The sequence below is a fragment of the Nicotiana tomentosiformis genome, chromosome 8, assembly GCF_000390325.3.
Source record: "Nicotiana tomentosiformis chromosome 8, ASM39032v3, whole genome shotgun sequence".
NCBI classification, from domain to species: Eukaryota; Viridiplantae; Streptophyta; class Magnoliopsida; order Solanales; family Solanaceae; genus Nicotiana; species Nicotiana tomentosiformis.
The window spans coordinates 29,539,389-29,565,696 of NC_090819.1; the positions used below are offsets into that span (position 1 = coordinate 29,539,389).

General features: G+C 36.6%; 1 protein-coding gene and 1 long non-coding RNA gene across 2 annotated transcripts in view; one reads left to right on the top strand and one right to left on the bottom strand.

Annotated features, from left to right (window-relative positions):
• Positions 1-26,308, top strand: part of LOC117274781 (uncharacterized) — a 182,628-nt gene that overhangs the window by 142,003 nt on the left and 14,317 nt on the right. The window lies entirely within an intron of this gene.
• LOC104088795 (GATA transcription factor 4-like) lies at positions 22,349-23,640 on the bottom strand. The gene is made up of 2 exons (XM_009593532.4): positions 23,368-23,640; positions 22,349-23,058 (listed from the first exon to the last, which is right to left on the bottom strand). Exons 1-2 carry the CDS (start codon positions 23,599-23,601, stop codon positions 22,495-22,497), a joined length of 798 nt encoding a protein of 265 aa, XP_009591827.1. The 5' UTR covers positions 23,602-23,640; the 3' UTR covers positions 22,349-22,494.

A 26,308-nucleotide genomic window follows, 5' to 3' on the forward strand; every position in this document is an offset into this window, starting at 1 on the left:
TACAACAATTAAATCATCCAAAATGATTCAATACATAAAAACTAGAGTTATAATCAACAAATAAATATCAATACACCAAATCCATCAAACCCTAAAGAGAACTACTCCACGGATATGGAGTAATTCATCACAAATAAGTTTAAGTTAAAGGAAAGCATAAACGATCCAAACTCTTGTCGTGAGTGAGGATTGAATGATGAAATCCTTGTGCTCTTGCTTCTCCCACTTCTTCTTAGCCTCCTTAGGTCTTAAATGTGTCAAAAGTTCAGAAAATAATGTTTTTCCATGTATATATACCAAGTAGGGTCAGGCCCAAGCGAAAATACCTTTTCCTACGCAAAATAGGACCATTTCCGGCATTGGACGTGCGCGGATGCGCACCTGGGAGTGTGCTAGCGCATATGGCTGCACACTTTGGACAGTTTTCTACCTGACTTGCACGCCTAGTGCGCGCTCGCGCACCTGGGTGGCGTCCTGCTCAATTCTTCGTTTCTCTCGTTAAGTGCACTATTGTCCGTTGATCCACGAACTCGATCCCAACTTAATCCTTGGGCTTTTACTCAGACTTCAAAGCTCCATAATAGCTTGAATTCATTGCAAAACATCTACATAGTTAGGAATCACTCCTCTAAGTCATAAAACACACAATTAGTGTAAAACACTAGCGATTAAAGCTCAACTCAATCAAAGTGCAGTACATTAGAGTGCAATAAGCGACTAAAATATGAGATTACAGTCTACCATCAGCGGTGCATGGTGTGAATTCAACAAAGGTGTATGATCATGTTTTATTATAGTGTGTAGTGATTGATACATTGTTCGTATGTTAGAATCAAGTTTTGTAGAGAAATTCGGAGGTTAGAATTTGGTTCTAAGGCTTTTCGAGTAAATAAAAAGGGAGGATCTTTAATATGGCTCAGAATAATGTGTTCAACGGGGTTGTGGTGGCACGGGTATGTGCACGAGGTGTTAAACAGTGATTTTGGACAACTCCAGAGCAGTCTTTAGCACGTTCGAGGACGAACGTATATTTAAGTACGAGAGAATGTAACGTCCCGACCGGTCGTTTTGAGATCTAGCGCATCGTTCAACAGTTTGAGGCTTTGAGTAGCTTCACTTCAGGTATTATGACTTGTACGTGTGGTCGGAGTTGAATTTCGGGAAGTTCGGAGTTTATTTGGAAAGAAAAATTCTAATTTCAGAAGCTTTAAGTTGAAAGAATTGACTAAGGTTTGACTTTTGATTAAACGACTTTATAATCGGGATTTGAAGGTTCCAATAGTTTTGTATGATTATTTTGGACTTGGGCGTATGTTCAAGTTAAGTATCGGTGGCCCGGGAGCATTTCGGCACTTATTATGGAAAGTTAACATTTTGAAAGTTTAAGAATTCCTTAAGTTTGATTTGAAGTAGACTTTCTTGATATCGATGTCCGTTTGAGGTTCCGAGCATTGGAATAAGTTTGTATCGTAATTTGTGACTTGTATGCAAAGTTTGGCATCATTCTAGAATGTTTTGGTATGGTACGGACGCGTTCGTCGAAGTTTGAAAGTTTGAAAGTTTAAAGAATGATTTCGATTGTCGATTCGTAGTTTTGATGTTGTTTGGCATGATTTAAGGCATCGACTAAGTCCGTGTCATGTTTTGGAATGTGTTGGTATGTTTGGACGGGGGTCTCGGGGGACCCAGGTGCGGATCGAATCTAAAATGAATCGAGTTGGGCTTGGGAGAAGTGCTGAGGCAGCTGGGATCTGGTGCAATCGCACCTGCGTGGAAAGGGTCGCAGGTGCGAGCCCGCAGAAGCGGCGTCATGGTCGCAAAAGCGGCATTTGTACTGAGTTGGGATGGCCGCATATGTTAGGTTATTTCCACATCTACGAGCCTGTAGATACGACGAATATTTCGCAGAAGCGGAAGAGGCCAGTTGGGCTAAGGGCCGCAGGGGTGGAGTTGGGCGCACAGATGCGCATCCGCAGAAGCAGAGGAGGCACCGCAGAAGCGGGGGCTGGGCCTTTGGTGTTGGATCGCGGGAGCGGTCAGGGCTCTGCAGAAGCGAGACCGCAGGAGCGGTCAAGGCTCAGCAAAAGAGAGACCGCAGGAGCAGTAAGGGCTCCGCAGAAGCGAGACCGCAGGAGCGGTCAGGGCTCCGCAGAAGCGAGACCGTAGGAGCGAATTTTTGTCCAAGGAAGCGGACTTGGCTAGGCTTAGTGGGAACCGCACCTTCTATGAGAATTTTCGCAGGTGCAGAGCCCAGAAGCGGCTAATGGACCGCAGGTGCGAAGGTCGGGCTGGGCAGTGTGTTCTTTTAAAATGGGGGTTTGGCTCAATTCCACTTCATTTCGTACATGGGAGCCGATTTTGGAGTACTATCTTCATCATCTATTAAGGGGTAAGTGATTTCTTCACATTGTGAGTTAAATCCTGCTACTGGGAAAAGAGAACCGTTGTCATTCTTTGCTTCATTCGAGATACATGGTTTATATATGGATTTAAGCATGAAAATTTGTAGAAATTTGAGATTTTGGTGGAAAACCTAGAAATTAGTATTTTTAGATTTTGGCCACGAAATTGGATATAGAGTTTGGAATAAATTATATATTTGAGTTCTTGGTGTTATGGGTAAAGTTTATCTTCGAAAATGTTTGGAATCCGGGCACATGGGCCCGAGGGTTGATTTTATTGACTTTTAGAGCAAGAGTTGGGGATTTTTACGAATTGATTAATTATAAGCATTGGAGTGTATTTTGATTGAGTTGCAAATTATTTGACTAGTTATGGATCGTTTGTATTTGAGTTGAGGTGTTAGAGAGGCGTTGGAGTCGGTCATGGAACTTCGGAGCGAGGTAAATCTCATGTCTAACCTTGTGAGGGAGAAATTACCCCTAGGTGATATTTGTTGTTATGTGCAACTAGTTGTAGGTGCTACGTACACACGAGGTGACGAGAGTCTGGACGTAGCTAAAGCATGTTTATGTCCGGGTAGACTTAGGACTTTATCATGTAATAATTGAATTATTTGAACTCGTTCTGCTGGCTTAACTAATTAAAGTTATAACTAAATTTGATTTAGAAATAAATATATGTATACTAGGCCGAGCCTTAAAACTTTGAGTTGTGGGCAAGTTATTTGAGAAACGGTAAAGATTATATTCATTTTGTGCTCATGTACTGTATCGTAAGCACGTGTCTCGTAATTTGGTAACTTCCTTTCTTGTGGAGCGGGACGAACGCCTCAGCAGTATAATAGATGCATCTATGGTTCGTGTTGCTCGACCCTCGGCAGTGTACACATTATTATGGATCGGGACGAACGACCTCGGCAGAATCGTGCGTTATATCGCTAATAGTTCGAATATTCGCGATATAATCTTTCCACCAATGCCCGACATTTTATATGGTATTCATTATGTATTTGATATTGGCACTTGACCCTTTCTGAGCTATTAAGGTAGACTACAAGATCGAGAAATGCATACTTTAAGAGAAATATTTGGAAGATTATGTAACTTATAGATTTGCCCCACTATCGATGTGCACTTCATATCAGTTATGGATTATTATATTATTTTATTGGACCTATAGTAAGTGTCGATGTCGACCCCTCATTACTACTTCTCTGGGGTTAGGCTAGATACTTACTGGGTATGCATTGATTTATGTACTCATGCTGCACTTCAGAACTAAATGTGCAGGATCTGACAGGTTCATTTGGTGATCATCTTGGCGCGTAGGCGCACCTGTTGAAGGGACTTTATGTGAGTTTCATTCCAGGCTACGCATCACAGTCCACCGAGTCTCCATCGTACTATGAATTGTATCCTGTCTATTCACATTCTGGACAGATGTTGTATTATTATTATTATTGAACTCCTTAGAAAATACTCATGCACTTGTGACACCGGGTTTTGGGTTTATACTAGTTGATGCTTATGGTTTGTATATTATTAATGCCTTTAAATTCTTTTATAAACTATAAATGGTGTACGTTTCCCGTGGATTTATATGATTTCAGAAGTAATAAAATGAATAATTAAATTGGTAAATAATTGTTGGCTTGCCTGACGGTGGCGTTAGGCGCCATCACGACCTATAATGGATTTTGGGTCATGACACATACATAGCTTCGTACGGTGCCATCTTGATACTAGAATGGTATGTGTTATTAATAGAAAACTCAATGAGAGGTATGTGACCATCCCAATTACCTTTAAAATCAAGGACATATCCTCAAGTGTCTGAATAGTGCGCTCTGCCTGGCCATCTTTCTGAGGATGAAAAACTATTTTGAGGTTTACTCTTGTGTCTAATTCTTTCTGAAAGGTCTTCTAAAAGTTAGTTGTAAACTGAGCATCGTGATCTGAAATGATGGACAACAGAGTCTCGTGCAATTAGATGATTTCCTGAATGTACAACTTGGCATAATCTTCTGCTGGATCTGTGATCGTTACTAGCAAGAAGTGCACTGACTTGGTAAGTCGATCTACAATCACCCAATCAAATCATGCTTTCAAAATAAGCGAGATAATCCCGTTATAAAGTCCATATTTATCATCTCCACTCAAGAATATGTGTATTCTGTGGTAAACATTGGGTTTTATGCTGCTCGACTTTCACTTGTTGATAATTCGGGCACTTGGCCACAAAGTCTGCGACGTTCTTTTTCATGTCGTCCCACCAATAAATCTCCTTGAGCATAATACATCTTTGGGTAACCTGGGTGGATAGAATACTTGGAAATATGGGCTAAGTCTTTGACCAGTACTCAGAAGATAGAGTCTCGTGAAATGACACTACCCTCATGATATATATTGGACATGATTTTATAGTTTTTATATCACATGCTAACTATGCAGGTTTCAAATCTCCAACTGGACTTACTGAGAATTTTAATATTTGCCCCCGGACCAAAGGTTAAGGTCTTGTACCTGCAGATCCTTCTCTTTTGTTGGGATCCGAATAACTTTCCTTATCTTCTGCAATTCTTTGCACTTTACTTCAGTGACGACTCATCTTACGACTTACTTCTGAGCAAGCTTTCTTACTAGTAAAAACTAGATTACTTACATAAACAGAAAGCTAATGTATCCACAACTATCATGTACAATCTTAATGATTTAACTCTGCTCACACTGTCAATCTTGGGGAAGCCCCTTTTCGATAATTCTTAAAGGCTATTCTTCTGTAGTTTGCTCTCTTACTGCTAGCTAATATTTTCTCCACTACCATTGTACTTCGGTTTAACTTAAACTCTTTGGGTTCTAATATGTGTTCGCTGTTTTAAAATTTTACCCACTCACTCGTGTTAACCTATCTAAGTAAGTCAAATCGTACCTCTATTAGCTCTGTTGAAATTGCTAATTCACTGTATCTACTCAAAAACTTACTTACCATTCTTTTACTAACCACCTACTAGCATAATGTTTTATTGCTCTGTTTTGAATAACTAAAGTCAAGCATAAAGTTATTCCTATCTTCCTTCACCATCCGACCCTATCATACGGTTGCATACTATCCTTTTTTGAACTATGTACATGTATCGCACTTAGGGAAATTTCATCTTTCTTAGATTAAAAATGGAATATCTAACCCCAAACTTTCTATACACTTCAAAATCATATCAGACTATAAACATCCGGGGTAAATACTTCGTCACATAACCTAAGGGGGAACTGTCAAATATTTTATCTCACAATAATAGTTGCTTCTTCTAGTAACTTACTAACGTGGTACTTTCTACTTTAGATTTGAATAAATCCGAACAACTTAAAATGATTCCCTGAAATTCAATATCGGTTGCTCTTAGTTCTCATTTTGTACATCATATCATTTTAGTCATATGCATGAGTCATGCGAAAAACACATCTTTGGTAATATCAAACATTTCTGCCTTCTAGGTGTTTTGCCCTTAGGCTCTTTTCTATCCAAAACTATACTGATCAATTATCTGTCCGATGCGGTTAGACTCTAAGGTCTGACATCTAAACTATCATCACCCAACCTGTGGCTGCATTTTCAAAAATTAAATGAAATTATTCTGTAAAGTAAAACGCATACGGATATACTACAATACACAAACTTATACTTCAAACTATACCATCATTTAATAAATCACTTCTTGCACCATCCTGCGAGTCTTGGGTCTTAATCAGGACCTAGAATATGCAAATATTTCACTATAATCACTAATACTTACATTTTATTTTAGCACCCATAGGCATCACTATATACTCACAAGTCACCAGAATTTTGATACACTGAAAATTAGAAATCTGGTACATATATAACATAATACTGGTGTACTGTATAACAATAAACCTGCTAACTGAAAGACTGTATAACTAGTAGCTGAGGTAAACTGATAACCATAGATCATGATAAATGCTTTTCTACTTTCTGATAAGGTTATGCTCTAATATGTACTACTATTCATTGCATCCCACTTTCAATATCCTCTCAAGTATCATTTGTTACCAACTTGTACTCCATAATTATACCCTAATGGGAAATCATCCTCTCTAGGACCTTGATTTTTTCCTGCCCGTCGCTTAGGCATTCGATACGTCTAGAATTCGATAAGAAGAGAAGGTTACCTATTTCTCTAATCTTTATGGCACGATCTAGAATAGAAAGAAATGAGACAATCCTGAATATCTTGGTAGTTAACAATTTATATGCATGGCCGGCACACACATATAAAGGAAACTCCATGGACATGACTTTATAGACTCCATAGGATACTTGAACCTAGTGCTCTAATACCAAGCTTTGTCATGCCACGAACCTGGGCCTGGATGTAACACGGCACATGGTGCCTGATTATATGCGACAGAGCGAACCAACTGGCTGGCTGAATCAACATGTGATATCATAACATACTGAATGCGGAAGACAAACTAACATATGCTGATATACTGAAAGTCTGAATGATATAAATCAAAGTGCAAAAATACTAATACAAGTCTGAAACATATATGTAGCCAATATTATTTAACAGGAAGAGAATGCGACTTTGTCTGTCTAACAGGAAAAGCATGAGACTATGTCTGTCTAGCTGTTACTCTAGTCTATGAAGCCTCTGATGAAGTACTAAGAACATCGACTGTCTGTAAATACTGAAAGACTATAAAGTAATGATAATTTCACAAAAGAACTGGGGCTCACCTAATTGCCGGTGCAGGAATCCTAGCACTCTGAATCATCAACCTATAAATCATTACCTGCATCGTGAGATGCAGGCCCTGGGTGAAAGGGACATTAATACATTTGAATTGCACTGGTATATAAAGCAACTGAAAGAAAGAACTATAAATACTGACACTGCAACTGAACTGATAACTAATAATTTATAACTGATAACTGAATTGATAACTGATAAATGATAATTGAACTAAACAAAGGAAGTAAGGATGTGAATACTCCCTCTTCTGAATGATAAACCACATGTTTATCTGAATAAGTAAACCGTGGCCTCATGCCCAATATATATGTGCACAAACTACAGCCTCGGGCCCAAGTATATATATACAAAACTATGACCTCGGGCCCAAAGATTCATAAAGCATAAACTACGGCCTCAAGCCCAAATACAGGTGTTCAACATTCAGGGATTTAAAAGTAGGAACTGAGAATCATACTGTAATATGTGATGCTGAAATACTAAATCATACTGAGTAACATGATACTGGATGTTGAATAGGACTAGAATGAGACATGAATTCATGAACTGATTATGAAAACTGAAACTTCAATTGTTTATGACATGCTGAGTAATCTAAACTAAGACTCATGGGCATCAAACACAAGTCGATATTGATTACACACTGAGCTCACAACTTCAGAATTAAAAACATAAACAAATTAACAAGCTAGAGAATAAAAGTTCTATAACTATTCAAGGAACTAAGCTTGGCTATATTTCTGAGCCAATTAGTAACGTCGTAAAAGAAATATAGTGTAGGGAGAATCATTAACATTCCCAAACATAGAAAGTTAGCCTCACATACCTTGGCTTTTCCCCTTTTAAGCGTATCACAAGGTTCGGCACCTCTTTCAACGATAATCTATGGCAACATATATCAAGACGAACTAATATTAGCACTAATTCTCATGTTTTAGTCACTTAGAAATTTTATCAAATACTTGGTGGGTATAAAGATTCAAAGTCCTTATTAATGGTGTCTCTACACCCAATAACCCATTCTCTTGCTCCTAGACAATTCTAAAAATCTCAAATTGTTATAATCAATATCATTCTTCATCACCCATAAGATATACAACATCCTTAATCAATAATTAATAATCAACAACCCAAACCTACAACCGTTCATATTTTTCTATCAAATCCATCAACTCATATCTTATGAACTTATAGTATATAACTATTGATCCAATGCTATGATCAATTAGAGGGTGAAAATATTACCTTTTGATGTTTAGTCCTCTTGAATTTGAGTTCTAAGGTTTCTTTTCAGAAGGGTTTAACCATGATAATAAGTGTTGGATAATTAAAATTAACTTAGAATCATCATTAGAACTTACCCTTGGACGATGGAGGGGCCTTGGAGGAAGTTAGGTTCTTGAGTGCTTTCCTTTCTATAGCAAATTTTCGTGTTTAGGGTGTAGGGAACGAGGTAGGGCTTTTAAAACGACTTTCCGGGTGATCCCCCACATAGATGAAGGCCCAACCATGCACCTGAATGCTTAACAAGGGCAGTGGCACTTCCATAAGTAAGCTGCCACGTACGGGAATAGCTAGGGCGCACCTGGGTGCGCATACTGCATATTATCCAATAAATGCACATAAGATTCCGCACATAGATTCGTTCGGGCTCCACAATATTTCATTGGAAAGGTATTTCAAAGGTCTACAACTTTCATGATTTGCGTTTTCTCAAATTCCTAATAGAATTTCATGAAATCAAGCGTAAAGACAGACCTTCCTTAAACTTAGTCGATTCTATCGAATTGTATGCACCTCACTCTCCGTCTTGATTCTAAAACAACTATTTTCACCCATACTCATCCCGATAGGACTTCACATGTCTAAAATATCAAACTAATACTTAGAGAAAGACATAAATGAGAGAGGTCAATTGGTGAATACTCGCAAAGGGCATCGTTGATCGTGTTAGGACTTTCTATATTCCGGCACAAGCATGGTTAAGACAAAGAAATCAGTTTCAAAATGAAGTTTACAATAGATTTCGAGAATTAGACAACTGACACGGATCGGACATCTAGTACAAAGTGCATGTCATGTTCATTGAAGTCATCATATACCTCTAGATAAGTTTTTTTTTTCCTTTACTTTTTTTTTCTTTAAAATGACACTTCTTGTCTAAATTGTATTACCAATTAGTTCACATTCTTGTTGTCATTTGTAGTATTCTTTGAGTCTCTTTCAGTCTAATCTTTTGTCAAACCAAAGCAAAGAAAAGGCCGCAAAATTAATTATGGTTTCCCCGTTATATAAAGCAAAGATTGATGGGCATAAACCACATGGGCAAAGGAATAAATCCATCCGTGATTTTTCCTGACGAGCAAAATGCTTGAAGGACTGAACAATGTTTCAAGGTTCGACAAAAGTTACCCAAGTAAAATTGGGTTTAGGAGCAAGTTTGTTTGCACCATAAACACAAATGGTGATGGGCGCAAAATAGTCCATCTTTGATGTTGAGAAAGAAAAATCTCTAGAAAGTAAAGATATAATCTTTCAGCACCTAGTTCGACCACCAATAGAGTCAATTTTCCTAACAAGTGTAATGGACGCAAGGTCAAGTCACCCAAGATATCAAGGCCACAAATCGACCACCATTTTAAAACTAACGAATCTTTCTTTGTTTAAAATAGGGACAAAACGAGTTTATGAAATAGTTCGTGAAAAGAAGAACATCACTAAGTGTAGTTCTCAAATCCTTGATTTTCTTCCAATATACATGTAATCATGTTATTCTAGTTTCATTATAGGGAACCAATACCCTATCTTATTTGCAATATATGGTATGATATTCCCTAGATTGTTTCTTGTTTTCAACATAGAGTACGATATTGCCTACTTGCATTCCCAACACATTACGATCTTTATTGTCAATATAGGGTACTACATCCCCTGGTTACATTCCTTATTGCTAACATAGGGTACGACATTTGCTAGTAGCATCCTAGAGGGCCAAGAGCCTCACTTTAGTGCAAATACAGAGTACTACATCCACTGGTTGCATTCCTTATTGCCAATACAAAGTACTACATCCCCTGGTTACATTCTTTATTGCTAACATAGGGTATACCCTACATTCCCTAGTAGCATCCTAGAAGTACAAGAGCCTCACTTTATTGCCAACACAGGGTACTACATCCTCTGGTCTCATTACTTGCTGCCAACATAGGGTACGACATTCCCTAGTAGCATCCTAGAGTGCTACGACTCTCATCTTATTGCCAGCACAGGGTACTACATCCCTTGGTTTCATTACTTGCTGCCAACATGGGATACAACATTCCCTAGTATCATCCCAGAGTGCCATAAGTCTTATCTTATTGCCAACACAGGGTACTACACTCCTTGATTGCATCACTTGCTTCCAACATAGGGTACGACATTCCCTAGTAGAATCCTAAAGAGCCAAGAGCTTCACCTTATTGTCAATATATTGTACTACATCCCCTGATTGCCTTCCTTCTTGTTAACATAGGGTAAGACACCCCTTGTTTTAATTTTAGAAAAAAAACTATTTCTTTTCAATTCATTGTTCTGCAATAGCAAAGATAGTTTATAATATTTTCAATAACTCATAAAAAGTTCCTAGTGCAAATAGGGGCAGAATTTGTTTTTTCGCTTTGTTTATTTATGATGGCTTGTAGGTTTCTCTACAAAGCACAAATTGGATGTGTAAAAATAAAATTCTAGCTCTTGCTAGAGAAAGTGGAATGCTTGATCTAAATGACAGCGGGAGTCAACTTTGATGTAATGCATGGGGTGACCTAGGGTCTTAAGATCCATCTTCTCAGCATCTTATCAAGAAAGAAGCCCGTGAAAATATTTCATAGTCTGTTATACCGAAAGCATCAAGTTCCAGTCTAAGGTCTAGGCGGGAAGCAAGTCAAGAATTAGGACAAGATTTCAGATGGCACTTAGATAGAAATTTTGCAATTCTTTGATTTCAAGAGTGTGTAATTTTCTTTTCATTTTTGATGTAATATTAGGAACCGCAGACCGAAACCTCACTCGACTCTCCATCTAAGAATACTCCATTACTCTTCTTCCACTTGAACTACACGTGACCTGATTCCCTTGTAACCCGCCTGAAACCAAGGTTCGCTCACATCCTTTTCTTTTATTTTCTTTTTCTTATTAAATAATAGCGAGGTCAAAAATCAGTCACCTTGTTCATTTTCTTTACTTGAAAACTCATCATGTTTCCAAGTAAAGAGGGACATGCTGTGAACAACTAATTTTTTTACCACACCCGAATTCTTTACTATTTTAGTGTAAATAATTCTTTTAGGTATAATCTTGATATTTTAAACTTTAAGCTTACTCTTAATAGGTTTAATTTGAATAAAAAAATAATTACAAAAATTACAAAAATATTCACATCTTAGAGTATAAGTTTTATTTCTATTTATAAAAGAAAAGAAAAAATCCACACACACACACACACACACACACACACACACATATATATATATATATATATATATATATATATATATATATATATATATATATATATATTATAGAATTTTAGTGTCATTTAAAGTACATGTAACGCTTTGCTTGATCAAAGGTAATTTCAAAATCTTCAGGCCAGGTGTTTTTGAAGAGCATAGAGAAACCATAACATTTACACTGAAAAATTGAGTCAAACAGGGCACAATCTAGAATAGTGCGCTTCCCTATAACTAAAGATTCCAACTTATCAAGCTTGTTAGAATAGAGATTAGCATAAAGAAACCTAACTAGGGACTCATAGATTTTAGGAGGCGGTAGAGAGAAAATTTGACCAACCTTGGAATTCGAAAAGATCTTTTACCTTACAGTTGAGGGCTTCCATGTCATTCAGATCGATCACTCTACCATGGGCAATAGTCTTCTCTTTAAGGATAGTGAAGAAGTCCCTATTTGAAGTATCCCAAAAATTGAGGTCTGACTCTAAAGAGCTCGAAAGGTCTATTTTGGACTTCTTAGGGGTGAAAGATTCAGGAGGTTCTTCCATGGGTCGTTTTCCAAGGGCTTTCTCATTCATATAGTGAGTGTTGTCAGAGAGCACTGCCTAAGAGGAGGCAAAGCCTTCAAAATGATCAAAACCAAAATCTACTGGTTCTGGGGGCTGAGAAGAAGGTTTTGCCCTAGAATGCGTGCTTTTTCGAGTGGAGGCAGAGGGCCTTTTTGAGTTTTTTGCCATGGATGAGTTTTGGAGGAGGGTTTCTGAGCGATAGGACCGATGAATGAAGAATGGGAGTGATTGAGAGGGTTAAAAGGAAGGGATTTGACAGTTGAGTACAGAAAAGGAAAAGGCGCCAGTGAAAGGACATGATGATTGATTTTCCTTCCTAGAAAGTTGTGACTAATGGAAAACGGAGGTGCACAATTAATGATTTCTTACACATACACAAAAATTAACTATATAAGGAATTAAAAGTAACACATAAGTCTTAATATTTTATATTAAGCAAATCAATGCCAAGTAATTCTCTTAAAGTACAGAATCTATCTTCAAGCAAAGGCTTTGTAAAAATATCTGCTAATTGATCAATAGTGTTAACAAACATCAATTCTATATCTCCTTTAAGGACATGATCTCTGATGAAATAATACTTAATATCTATATGCTTAGCTCTAGAATGATGCATGGGATTTTTTGAAAGATATATAGTACTAGAATTATCACAAAATATTTGAATAGGTTTAAAAGATAGTTCATAGTCACTCGGTTGATGAGACACCCAAAGTAATTGAGCACAACATTGTCCAATAACAATATACTCTGCCTCAATTGTGGACAGTGCTATTGAACCTTGTTTCTTCCTATTCTAGGATATTAATGTCTTTCCCAGTAATTGACATGTTCCACTGGTGATTTTCCTATCTTCTTTATCTCCTGCAAGATCAGCATCTAAAAAGCCTTAAAATTGTTAGATCGTGGATACCGTAGTCCATAAGAAATAGTTCCGATAAGATAGCGAATCATCCGCTTTACTGCTGTCAGATGTGATTCCTATGGCACACTTACACATACCGAATATGATATCTGGTCGACTAGTAGTTAAATAAAGTAAGGAGCCAATCATCCCACGGTATTTTGTTTCATCCACTGAATTTTCCTTCTCATCTTTGTCAAGACCTGTTGAAGGGATCATGGGTGTACCAATTGCTTTAGCATTGCTCATGCCGAATTTTTGAATCAATTCCTTTGTGTACTTGGTTTGACATATAAAAATTCCCTTCTCAGATTGTTGAATTTGGAGTCCAAGAAAAAATGTGAGTTCTCCCATCATACTCATTTCGAACTCACTCTACATGAGATTAGAAAATTCCTTGCACATGAGAGAGTTATAGCTTTCAAAAATAATATCATCAACATAGACTTGGATAATGAGATTACCTTCAGAGGATCTTTTAATAAATAATGTAGTGTCTACTTTACCTCTTGTGAATCCATGATAAGTTAGGAATGAGCTAAGCCTTTCATACCAGGCTCGAGGAGCTTGTTTGAGTCCATACAAAGATTTAATTAACTTATACACACGGTAATAAAATTGTGAGTTTTCAAAACCAAGAGGTTATTTTACATATACCTCCTCATCAATAAAGGCATTTAAGAAAGCACTTTTAACATCATTTGAAAAAGTTTAAAACCTTTAAAAGATGTATATGTAAGAAGAATACGAATGGATTCTAACCGGTCTACCGGAGTAAAGGTTTCATCATAGTCGACTCCTTCCTGTTGTGAGTAGCCTTGGGCCACCAATCTAGATTTGTTTCTGATTACCTTCTATCCAGGTTCAACTTATTCCTGAATACCCATTTTGTTCCAACAATTGTAGCATCTACTGGCTTAGGCACTAATTCCATACTTGATTTTTATCGAATTTATCAAGTTCATCCTACACAGCTTGTACCCAACTTGAATCCTTTAAAGCTTCATCAACCTTCTTTGCTTCGAACTGAGAGATAAGCGCAATGTTTTCCTTTTTCTTGAGTGCTCCTCTGGTTTTCATTCCTTTATTTGGGTCTCCTATGATAAACTTCTGAGGGTACTCTTGTTCACCTCTCCATTCATTTGTTGCGTTTCAACTACTGAAGTAGTTGACTCATTCTGTGATTCAATATGACTGCTAATAGGTTCACTAGTCAACTCTATGATTTTGTTTGTACTATTAGTCGACTTCTGCGACTTGTTTGTCTGTGATGCTTCTTGACTGATAACTTCATCACCTACAATGATTCCTTTCTCGTCCATAATGTCATTTTCATCAAATATAACATGCACTGATTCTTCAACAAGTAAAGTACATTTGTTGTAAACTATAAAGGATCTACTGTTAATAGAATAACCGAGAAAAATACATTCATCACTCCTTGGATCAAACTTTCTAAGGTTGTCCTTGCCATTGTCATGAATGAAACATTTGCTTTTGAACAGGGTGAAAGTATTGAAAGTATCCTATGTTGGGCCTTTTACCTTTTCATAGTTCATATGGAGTCTTCTTTAGAATGGATCTTATGACACATCTATTGAGGATATGACATGTTGTTCTGACTGCTTCTATCCAAAAGTGATTTGGTAATGAATGTTCTAATATCATTGTTCTGGCCACATCTTGTAGAGTTCTATTCTTGCATTCAACTGCCCCATTCTGTTAGGGTGATCTTGTAGCTAAGAAATTGTGAGTATACTCCTGATCATTGCAGAATTCTTCAAAAGCTTTGCTTTCAAATTCTCCTCCATGGTCACTTTATATGGTTGAGATGAGATACCCTTTTTTTCTTTCAATTCTTTTGCAGAAAATCTCAAAATTTCTCAAGGCTTCATATTTTAAGGATAAGAAAATTACCCATGTAAAACGTGAGTAATCATCAACAATAACAAAGGCATAATGCTTACCTCCAATGCCAGTAATTCTAGTAGGTCCAAACAAGTCCATATGAAGTAATTGTAGGGGCTTGGTTGTGGACACAATGTCTTTGACTTTGAAAGAGTTTTTGGTTTATTTTCCAAGTTGGCATGCATCACATACATAATTTCTAGAAAAATTGAGTTTGCGAACGCCAATAACTAGATCATGTTTGGAGAGTTTTTCAATCAAATGCATACTTACATGGCCAAGTTTTTTATGCCATAGCCATGGATCCTCAGATATGGGTGCTAAACAAATATTACCATCTAGGTTTACAATGCCGTCTAGAATGTGTACATTTCCATACCTTTTTCCTGGCAGAATGATTTTACCTATCTCATCTTCAATGGCACAACCTGTTTTGTTGAATTTGACTTCATATCCAGAATCACATAGTTGACTTATGCTCAAGAGATTATAGTTGAGTCTGTCCACAAGGTATACTTCAGTAATATCACAGTTATTGTTGAATGGAACTCTGTCGGTACTAACGATCATTCCTTTTAAGTCATCACCAAATTTGATATTTCCTCCATTTTTTTTGTGACCTCCTTAAACAGATTTTTGTCGCCCGTCATGTGACTGAAACACGCACTGTCTAAATACCATTTCCCTTTACGACTCTTTATGTGCTTTTCCTACAAAATATAATTATCACCTTCTTTTAGGTACCCAAGCTTGCTTGGGGCCTTGTTGGTTAGTTCGACTAGGATCAGGAGTGTTTTTGGGTTTCCAAATCCATCCTGAAATATTAGATTTACAAAATCTACAAAAGGAATATTTATGCCTAGCTTTGTTACAGTAATGGCACGCATGGGTTGATCCAGTTTTTGATCTACCACCAGTATTAGTACTTGTGAACTCAGTTTTAATAGGTCTTTTTCCAGTTGACTTGTAAGTCACTTGATTAGACTTGACAGAACTGTAACTGGTGGATTTGTGCATGCCATTAAGTTACAATTGCAATTCCCGAACCTCTTCTTGAATAATATCTCTTTTGATTTCACATACTTCAAGTTTGAGTTCCTAGTCTTTCTTTTCCTAATTGAGTCTCTTTAATTCCTTTAGCATTTTTGAGACTCTTTTAGAGTAAGGTCAAGAATATCCTGCAATTCATTACATCTATCACATTCATAGGGTCTTACCTCACTTGTTTCACCTCGTTCCATAAAGCAATTTTTAGTTTCTTTTTTGCAGTCATCGTCTGATACATCTTCATCAGTCCAGCAACTAGAGTATTTATAGATATTATTTTCCAGAATAGTCATAAAGCATAGGTTTGCTATTTCTTCATGTTCTGAGCTATCTTCATCGCTCCAGCTTCCGAAAGATCTGTTTTTATTCAACCCTCTAAGACTTTTCTTTTAAAATCCAGGCATTCAGCTTGAACATGGCCATACCTTTCACATTCAAAGCATTTTCCATCATTTTTGTCTTATTCATTGTATTGTCTGGTTCTTTTAGATGACATCCTTCCCTTTTTTGTGTTTCTGTATCTTCTCATCAATCCATTCATATTTCTCGAAACCATGGAAATTTCTTCTTCAAGAGCCTTTGCGCCATCATCAATATCGTTCTCATATCCTTCAGTTCTTGTTTTGAAGGCAACTGTGTTTCTTCTTCTCTTCCTGATGCGTTTTCTTGAGATGTGTTTCCTCAAACTCTATGAGATCTCCACGCAGTTCATCATACGATAGTTTGTCTAAATCTGGAGATTCAAGTGCAACTACTTTTGTCTGCCATGTGGTAGGAAAACTTTTTAGGATTTTTCGAATCTGCTCACCACTTGAGTAAGGTCTACCAAAGGCTTTCAGATCGCCAATGATTTTGCTGAATCGTGCAAATATTTCTTCAATCGATTCACCTTCTTTTATCTGGAAGAGTTTATAGTCGTGCATCTTTCACTTTGCTAGTTCCTTCATAGGTAACTTCCAGTTTGTCCCACATTTCCTTAGAGGTATCACGGCTTGAAATTTTCTCATATTCTTCTCCACTTATAGTACTATAGAGAAAATTTAGTGCCTTAGTGTTACCTTGAACAACAACCATTTGATCGTCAGAGTAGTTGTCTTTATCTTCAGGGTCAGTGGATGGTTGTACTGATGCTGGAAGTGGATAGTTTTTCTTTTTGATAACACGCCATACTTTGACATCATAGGACTTTGTATATATTTTCACACACACCTTCCAATGAGAGAAGTGTTTTCTATTGAAATATGGTGGCCTTACTTGTGATGTCCCATCTTGAAAGAGTGCTCCAATAGTTATTTGGTTTGACATGACCTTTTTTCACTAGCTGTTAAGCAAAAGATAAATATATGAGACCTTCTCTATGTCACGTCTCGACCTCGAAGAGCGTGACCGGTGCTCAACCGAGATAACCCGATCAAGCAAGCCTGTTAGATTTCTTTCTACCCAAACTGACCCGTGAATAAAGAGGAGATATATTCTTATTAATTAAACATTGAGAGGATTTCATAAACAACCCCAACTCCGTTACCATTAGTTACTCTATTTTTAGGTCTCAAAATACAAACACTTTCATAGTTTGAAGTGAAACATGTAATACATATACGGCATTACTAGCTTGACTTTCCTAACACCAATACACGACTCACACTATGTCTACGGAGACTTTAATAGATATAAAAGAGTACAATAATAGAACTAGCAACAAGGCTCTGGCTATACCTCAAAACATAATACACACGGAACAAAAGATGCACGACCCCGAAATGAAGTGGGGCTCACCAAGTCAGCTGGGAAGAGAGTGTACCGCTATCACTGGTCAATGCCTCCCGTTGTGGAACCACCTGCACCCATTAAAGATGCAGCGCCCCGGCAAAAGGGACGTTAGTACATGTTGAATAGTACTAGTATGAAAACCAAAACACCTATTCAAGGACTTGGAAATATAATATGAATATGATGAATCATGGTAACAATAAAAGGGCTTAGATAGCCGTTAAAGTCAAAGCAAATTTTATTAAGATCTTCCAACAACATTTATAACTTTTAAGTCGGGGATCCTCTAAAACCACCCTTACACAAAGCGGCCCTTCCGTCTCACCCCAATGTATGTGAGTGGAGGTACAATCATAATACCATAGACTCTACACAAAGCGGCTCTGCCACCTCACCCCAATGTATGCGGGTGGAGGTATAATCACAAAACCACAACTCTGTACAAAGTGGCCCTACCACCTCACCCCAATGTATGCGGGTGGAGGTGTAATCACAATACCACAAATATACCCAAAGCGGCCATGTTGCCTTACCCCAATGTATGCGGGTGGAGGTGTAATCACAATACCACAACTCTACACAAAGCGGCCCTGCCGCCTCACCCCAATATATGCGGGTGGAGGTGTAATCACAATACCACAACTCTACACAAAGCGACCCTGCCACCTCACCCCAATGTATGCGGGTAGAGGTGCAATCAAAGTACCATAATTCTATACAAAGCGGCCCTGCCGCCTCACCCCAATTTATGTGGGTGGAGGTGTAATCACATTACCACAATTTACATTCCCAAAACAATAATAGTTTGTACAAGGAGTTATCTTCGAATCAACCGTTTGGCACCTTCGGCCTTACCAAGTGTAAGTTCATAAGGTTTTATCGTATGAGAAATAAGTGTTTGATCACATTGATTCCATATAAGGTTTTCTTCCCAAAAGGGGTTATAACATAATTAAGTCACAATAGAAAATCTTTAATACATGAGGGTTCGGACACGTTATGCAATTTGAGAATCAATTACTAGTTTGAACATCACACCTCAACAGTGTTATAAGTTCGACTACACATGATAAAGTTTTGCAAGGATTCGGGAATTTCGATACTAAAAGAAGAGTTTAGCCTTCATACCTTGAAAGAGCTTTCCTTGGTGTAACAATAATGTCCTGATACTTCTAATAATGTTAATATATAGAAGAGGGTAAAATTAAAAGCATGATTAGACGAATTCGTATGGCAAGAGTTGCTACAGCGATGACCCAACCTTCCCTCAACTAATTTAAGAACAAAATCACCCAAGATGCTTCAACAACTTCCCCACAGTTTCTATTAGCTCATGCATGTGATAAATCTACCCCCATCACCCATAATCAACCCAAACCCGAAATTGGAGAATTGGGGGAAGAAATTCTTACCTTTTTGAAGCCCTAGCAAGTTCCTTTTGATGAAATTCCAAGGTTTGATCAAAGTAGAGTAGTGAAATCCTTAGTCTTCCCTTTCCTCTCTCTAGAATAGCTCTCTCCTCTCTCTAAAATGTCAGGCAGTCCCCCAAAAATGAACCCTCAGGCTAGATAAACAAAATGGGGGTTGGATTATAAAAATAGAAAAAATGAAGCCCCAATGCAGATTTGCGACCGCATAACACTTCTGCGGTTAGCAAAATAGACTGCATAATGGCCTTCCAGAACTGGGTATTTCTGCTTCACTCTGCGACACGTCTGCGGTCGCATAATGAACCGCAGAACCTCCTTCCAAAATTTCTCATGCTGGTTCTGGGATGGGATATGTGGCCCGCAAAACGGTTCTGCGGCCGCATAATGGTCCTCAAAATTGGAAAATCTTTCTACTTCATTCTGCGGCCCGCAAACTGGTTTTGCGGTCGCATAGTGGACCGCGGAACTGCCATGTTCTGCAAACCTTTTTTTCTTCAACTCCTCGACGCACTGAGCAACCCCAAAAATCCGTACGAAGAATTTTTACCATCCTCAAACACATTAGATTACCTCGGCACCACAAAACCTCGGGTTCTAGGTGAAATTTTACGAGGCCTTACACTCTGATACCAATTGAAAGTACAAGAGAGAGGGTGAATTGTCGATTTGTTTTTAATATTCTAAGTAGTTGACTAGTTTACTAAATAGTCGACTAAAGTAAAGGCAGAATAAAACTAAGGGCAAAAGTAAAGTGCAGGAATTAAAGACACCCAAAATTTTTATACTAGTTCGAATTCAATGTGAATCCTACTCCAGTCCCCTTGGGTTACAAGAGTGTTCTCTCTTCAAAACTCCTTGAATAACTTCATACAATTGTGTTGATGTTATCTCCGAACACCAACTCACTCTTGGTTCTAAGTTCACTCATAATATTTGTGATATAATGCCTCGCCAAGGGTTTTCTCTCTTACTCACTCTTGGTTCTAAGTTCACTCGTAATATTTGTGATACAATGCCTCACCAAGGGTTTTCTCTCTTACTCACTCTTGGTTCTAAGTTTACTCGTAGTATTTGTGATACAATGCCTCGCCAAGGGTTTTCTCTCTTTCTTCTCTCTACTGATTATACAGTAAACTAAACATAGATTACAATGCTTGTTTAAAGTAGAACAAAGAGCATGAAATTGGTTTGATCAAAGTATGTGATTCCTCCTTGATAATCTGCATTATATACTTGAACTTTGGCTTGACGTATTTTGGCAGATCGTTGAGAGATTTGCGATCCCAAGGGAATTGATTCTTGGAGTTGAATCTGCTATGGTTTATTCTAAGAATAAGTGCGGATCTTCCTTAGATGGTCCGTAATTGCCGGTCTTTTCCTTTCTTGAAAGAGAATCTCCTATAAGTGGTCCTTAAATTATTCCTTGGTCCAGGGGATTGATAGCCTTCCTTTTCGACGCATATCTTCAGCAATCAAAGTAGGCGCAATTTCAGTCTAGATCTCCTTAAATCTTGGTCCTTCCTTCTTTATACTCCATCATCATAGTTGTCACATCTTTTACAGATCGCTTTATTCTTGGGCCTTCCTTTCTTACTTCTGTTGACAGATGTTTGCATTCTTTCTTTTACTCCTTCCATTCTTGTCTTCTTTCGTATATCATTAATAAATTTACTCGCATTCTTCTTTGCATCTCAAGTGATCCTGCAAACAACAATATGTTATTTTTCATCATTGAAATCTAGATCTAACATCAATAATCTGTGTTGTTTCTGCCATTTAGATTGAGAGGGCGTGTAGGACTCTTTTAACTTAATTTCATAGCTTATTCCATATTAGAACCGATGTAATTTAATTTCATACCTTCAATTATAAACATGATAAATACATGCAACTTCTACTCTGGGTTGCGTTGAGCCATTCCAAACAACTTTCGCTCTATACAATTCATCTTACCTTTATATCTCTCTTAATGAGGGCAGACATGATGTTCCAGTTAGTTTCGTTTGCCCAGAGATAGCAGATGGAGAAGATACAAAAGCCTAATGAGTAAAACTACGAAATGGAAGTAAAACACCATTACGAAAATGTTTACGAAGTAAAGTCTTTACGAAAATGTTTTACATTCCAAGATTCAAAACGAAAATCACTGTTAAAAGTGAAAAAAATTCAACCATCCCATCATTAATGAGTAAAACTACGAAATGGAACTAATGCAACGTAATAAATATACATGGCTTAATGCAACGTTACCCTTCCTCTCCTCACATCTACGCTAGTGCACTACTACTCTCACTGAGAGTTAAAAATCTTATCCTATCACGTGCAAGTGCATTCCCCTTCACGCATGTGTCATAACCACGATTCGCTCTCTTTTGCGCACAATTGGTAATTGCAACACTATAATAAATGGATTAAGTTAATATATGGTGACAACTTAAAGGAACTTTACATTATTGATAATTATCAATAATAAGTGATTATTTGGCCCTTTAATTTTGGTTCAAAATAAGTGTTATTTTATATAATCAAAAAGGAATTAACTTTACTTTTTCAAAATTTGTCTTTATTTACATATTCCAATGTGTGAAGTTAATAATGCAAATTTTAATTAAGGATAATTTAGTCGTAATATTTTTTTTCTTTAGGAGTTAGAATTTTCTTAAAGGATATGCCTAACACCAAAAAGTAACTTATTACGGATCGGAGAGAGTATATTACAAAGAAGTTTCTTCACATTTACTTTAAGTCTCCAAACATTGCTTATTACATAGCATTACCTAGAATTACATTTTAATGGATCCTAACACCACTCTTCATTTTATGTGTAGTTACTATTTCTAGAGTCAGTTTTTTTTCTTTGGTCATATTTTTTATAAATATTTTCAAATGACTTAGAGTACGTTTTACTTTGTTTCTAAATATGAAAATTTTGTTTTAAATAATATAAAAATTTTATATCTGAATTTACATTGGGAATTAGTTAATTTGATTTTTATACTCGAAATTATGTCACATAAAATGGAGTAATAAATAAAACATTAAAATACTCAATGTAAAAAAAAATGTGAAAGCGATAATTCTCAAATTCCTTGAAATAGCCAAAAAAATCACTAAGACGATAAAGGCCTTTCCCCCACCCCCAAACAAAAAAGAAAAATCAACATTAGCTTGATGGAGTGACACGTTGCAAACGATGACGTCAGCAGACCTGAAAGTGATGTTCGTACATTCCTTGTTGTTGAACCTCTTTTTGTCGCCTGAGTTCCATAACTTTCCGGTGAGAATTCGAATGTTGGGTCAGCACAAAAGTTGGGCTCGCAGCGGGCCGATATTCAGGGACCAACCGGCCCGATTTGTACCGAACTCCACAAGCATTGCATAGCGTCTTTGGGCCCAACGGCCCAGTCCGCCACTGTGGCGTTTTCTCTGATGCACAGTGTGTGCACTTTCGAGGTATATCTGACATTTCACATGACCTTTCTCTGCTGCTCTCTTTTTTGGGCTTCATAGTATTGTGATTGTTGCTGTATTGTGGATTTTGATTGGGCTTTTCATCAGTGGGCTTGTGATGGGCCTGTTGGAGTGAAGAAGCCCAACTAGTATTTGCAGTGGTTGCGCGTGAACGTTTGCTTCTTGATTTGCTGTGAAATGAAGTGTTATTGGAATTGAGGTTTATTGTTCCTGTTAAGGAGTTTGAAGGGTAATTATTGGATGAGTCTTCCACAAAGTTCGATAGCCATTCCAACTCCGCTACATCATCGCTCTTCAAAAACAAGAACAAAATTAAAAAAAACTATACTAATTAGCTAAGGAGCGTGCAAGGAATTTGTTCCGAATACATTTTTTGAGCAAGATGGTTGATTGAAAAGTTAAACAAGTATGAAAATTGGTAAGGCTTTCGGGAACAAATGAACTACTACTATGTTTGGAGTATTATTTGAAACCATAGATAGAGGGTGTTTGAATTACCACAACTAAGCGTACAGCATCAAAAATCAAACCAGTAGTAAAATTTGACAACTAAAGGCAGGCACGTTAATTTATTTATGTTAAAGTATGTAACAGTACTTACAGGAACGCATAGTTTGTCGGTGAAATCGGCGGAATTGGGAATAAGAGGATCGTAATAGCTAGCGGCGGGATTAATGTTGTCGGAGTGAGGCGGATGATGATATTGGTGGTTGAGATCAAAGACGTAATTGGTAGTCTTATTAGAGGAACTGCCGGTGGAGGAGGAGAACATCTCTTCATTGGACAAGTCAAGCAGATCATCAATCCTAAACACTTCTGCTCCGTACACATCCATATTATTTGAGTTGGATTTTTACTCTTCACTTCTCTAATGTGTGAGGGATTGATATATATATATATAGGAGTGTAATGTGCTGTTATAAAGACAAGAGGGGGGCAAATCGAGTGTTGGGCGACTGGTTTTAAGGGAGAGTTTACGTTAATTATATATTGTGTGCCACATTTTCTTTTTTTATTTTTATATTTTAAATTCGATGATTTATTTTAGACCTTATATTTCAGTATTTCTTTTTTTCTTAAAATTCATGCCCAGACTACATAAATTGGGAAAGTATAATATAAAGAACTTTAGACTATTATTGCAATTAACCGGTAATAAATTGTTATTTATATTTTTTCAGATTATCATTTCATCCTTGATATGGAAAATTACGTGTTTTTATAAGTCAACTTACTCTCATAGTGTAAAAATTTGTTGCAATTTTAGTCTATGTATATTATATGTAATACATAAATCAAGAGAAAAAGCCTAGGTTTGCATATCTAACGTGAGATAATCACGAGTCTTGCCCGTGTTCTTTGAGCGTCTTTCTCGTTTTGGTGTTCTAGTTTCGAGTAATCTTCTCCTTTTTAAGCTTTCGTTTTTAATTGCTCACTAGTGAATTTTGTTAATACAACTTAATTAAAATTAAATAAATCATATCATAAAAGCAAATAGGGGAAAACTTTTATAAGTTAAAAACAACTTTTATTTGATAATATCAATTGAGTTAATTCTTGAAAGGTATATTAGTAGGGAATAAGAATTTTGCTTAAATCCATTGTCAATATAGCATTAAGTCTGCATGGGAATGATTATGTGTATATTATTTGGTCAAAATTCTTAATTTAAAAACACAGTGTGACGTGAGGATAATTATCATGATATATGTTATATCAAGTAATAGTTTTTACTCTTTTTCTTTCTCTTAACGTCTTGTTTATTTTTCGTAACTTCCTAAATTCTAATAACTCAAGGTGGCTTTTAAGAAAGAATATGGCATGTCTATTTTATGAGTACGCAAAATCAACAATCAAAAGAATGGCTTCACATAGTGTTATCTGATTTCGTTATGAACATCTTCAAGATAAAGTTCGAACAATATTATTTACGCGTTATCCTCATTCTCTAAATTTTATTTTTGTTATTGAGCTAATGACCATTTTATTTTGGGAAAATAATACTGTATAGTCACTTTCAAAATAATAGACGAAAACATATATACTATATATGTTGTGTGCATGTATATATATATACAAAAAAAAAGATATAAATTTTATGAACTTTTGCAGCTAACAGATATAAATAGTATCGATCGCGGACTAATACTGATATTTGCTTAGCCATAGTCCGTTACTAACTCTCTCGATTCATGAATAGCAATGCGAAAAGAAAGTAAACATTGAATAAGCCATAGGATTAGAATACACCCAACAAACTGATGTAGATAGGGATGAAGTATACACCTAATTAGTTTTATAATAAAAATATGGATCTAAGATACACATATAAATAATCAGGCGATGTGATAGCGGATAGACAAAGCGGAGAATATAGATTCAGCGTATTACTTACTACTACAACATTTAGTGCATTATTGAGGTCATGTGCAATGGTGTGACCACTGCAATTTCAGAATACTAACACGTTTGCTTTTCATTATAAGTCTCTCTGAATTAATCTCTCTTAACTTAAACTTTTCAGCCCTTTGTATTTGATATAATGCAAAGCTCTTTCTAATGAACATATTTTTTTGTAAAATGTTTTACGTATAACGGTTATTTTCTAGATCACTTTTCAATGTATTGATGGTGTCGGCTGGTTCACATATTAGATATGCAAGCATTATAATTGATGGATTATTTATGAATTATGAGGTGATTAATAATGAAAGAATTGTTATTCATGAATTATTTACTTTGAAAGGATATTTTTGTGTTTAAATATTTTACTTCCCTCATTGCTAAACATACGTATTCTTATGCCACATCATATCCCATGAAATAAGTTCGTGGTTGCAATTCCAAATGCCTTAGAAAATTAACCGTTCTTTTCATTGATGATTTTAGGTTAATGTTTTTTATGTAATTTTTGTAGTACTTTATAGAAAAATTCAATGTGTATTAGTTAAGGTCCTCCTACCAAGATAGACGTAGAGAAAGAAGGCTTCAATATCGCAATATGGGCAGGGAATACAGTGGTCCCAATTATAATATCCAGATTCCCCCATTGTTGATGTGAATTTCTTTGGAATTTATTGAATAAATTAATAAGAAGAGTATCACTCCAATTTCTTAATTCTAGTTTTTAAAGAAAAAAACAAGATCTGAGAAATAGAAAAAAATAACAATAGCAGAGTGAGCACTCTCCTTTGCCTCCTCTGTCATGTGACCATTTAATCAATCACATGACGAACCATACTATATTGACTATAGAACTACTTTTATTTATCTTATGAATAGTCCAAAATGAGTAACAGTAATTATTTTCCTTTTTTTGGTCCCTTGTCGGTGGTCACCCCTCTCGCCCTCTCCATTCCTTCAAAGAAGAAGCAAAAATTAATACTTACTCCGTACTTGTTATGCCCCAATTTATATAACTAGTACTCCTATCGTTTAATAGATTATACTATAGTCTTTTACAAAATGTATATTTTTCTTTCACTGAAATTTAGGGACTTTGGCCCTTGAATTTGTATTATTAATTGTTATTCTATTTTATT

Coding starts and splice junctions, on each gene's coding strand:
- LOC104088795 (XM_009593532.4), bottom strand. CDS start 23,601: ATGGATGTGTACGGAGCAGAAGTGTTTAGGATTGATGATCTGCTTGAC. Junction 23,059..23,367: donor CCGACAAACTATGCGTTCCT/GTAAGTACTGTT, acceptor TTGTTTTTGAAG/AGCGATGATGTAGCGGAGTT.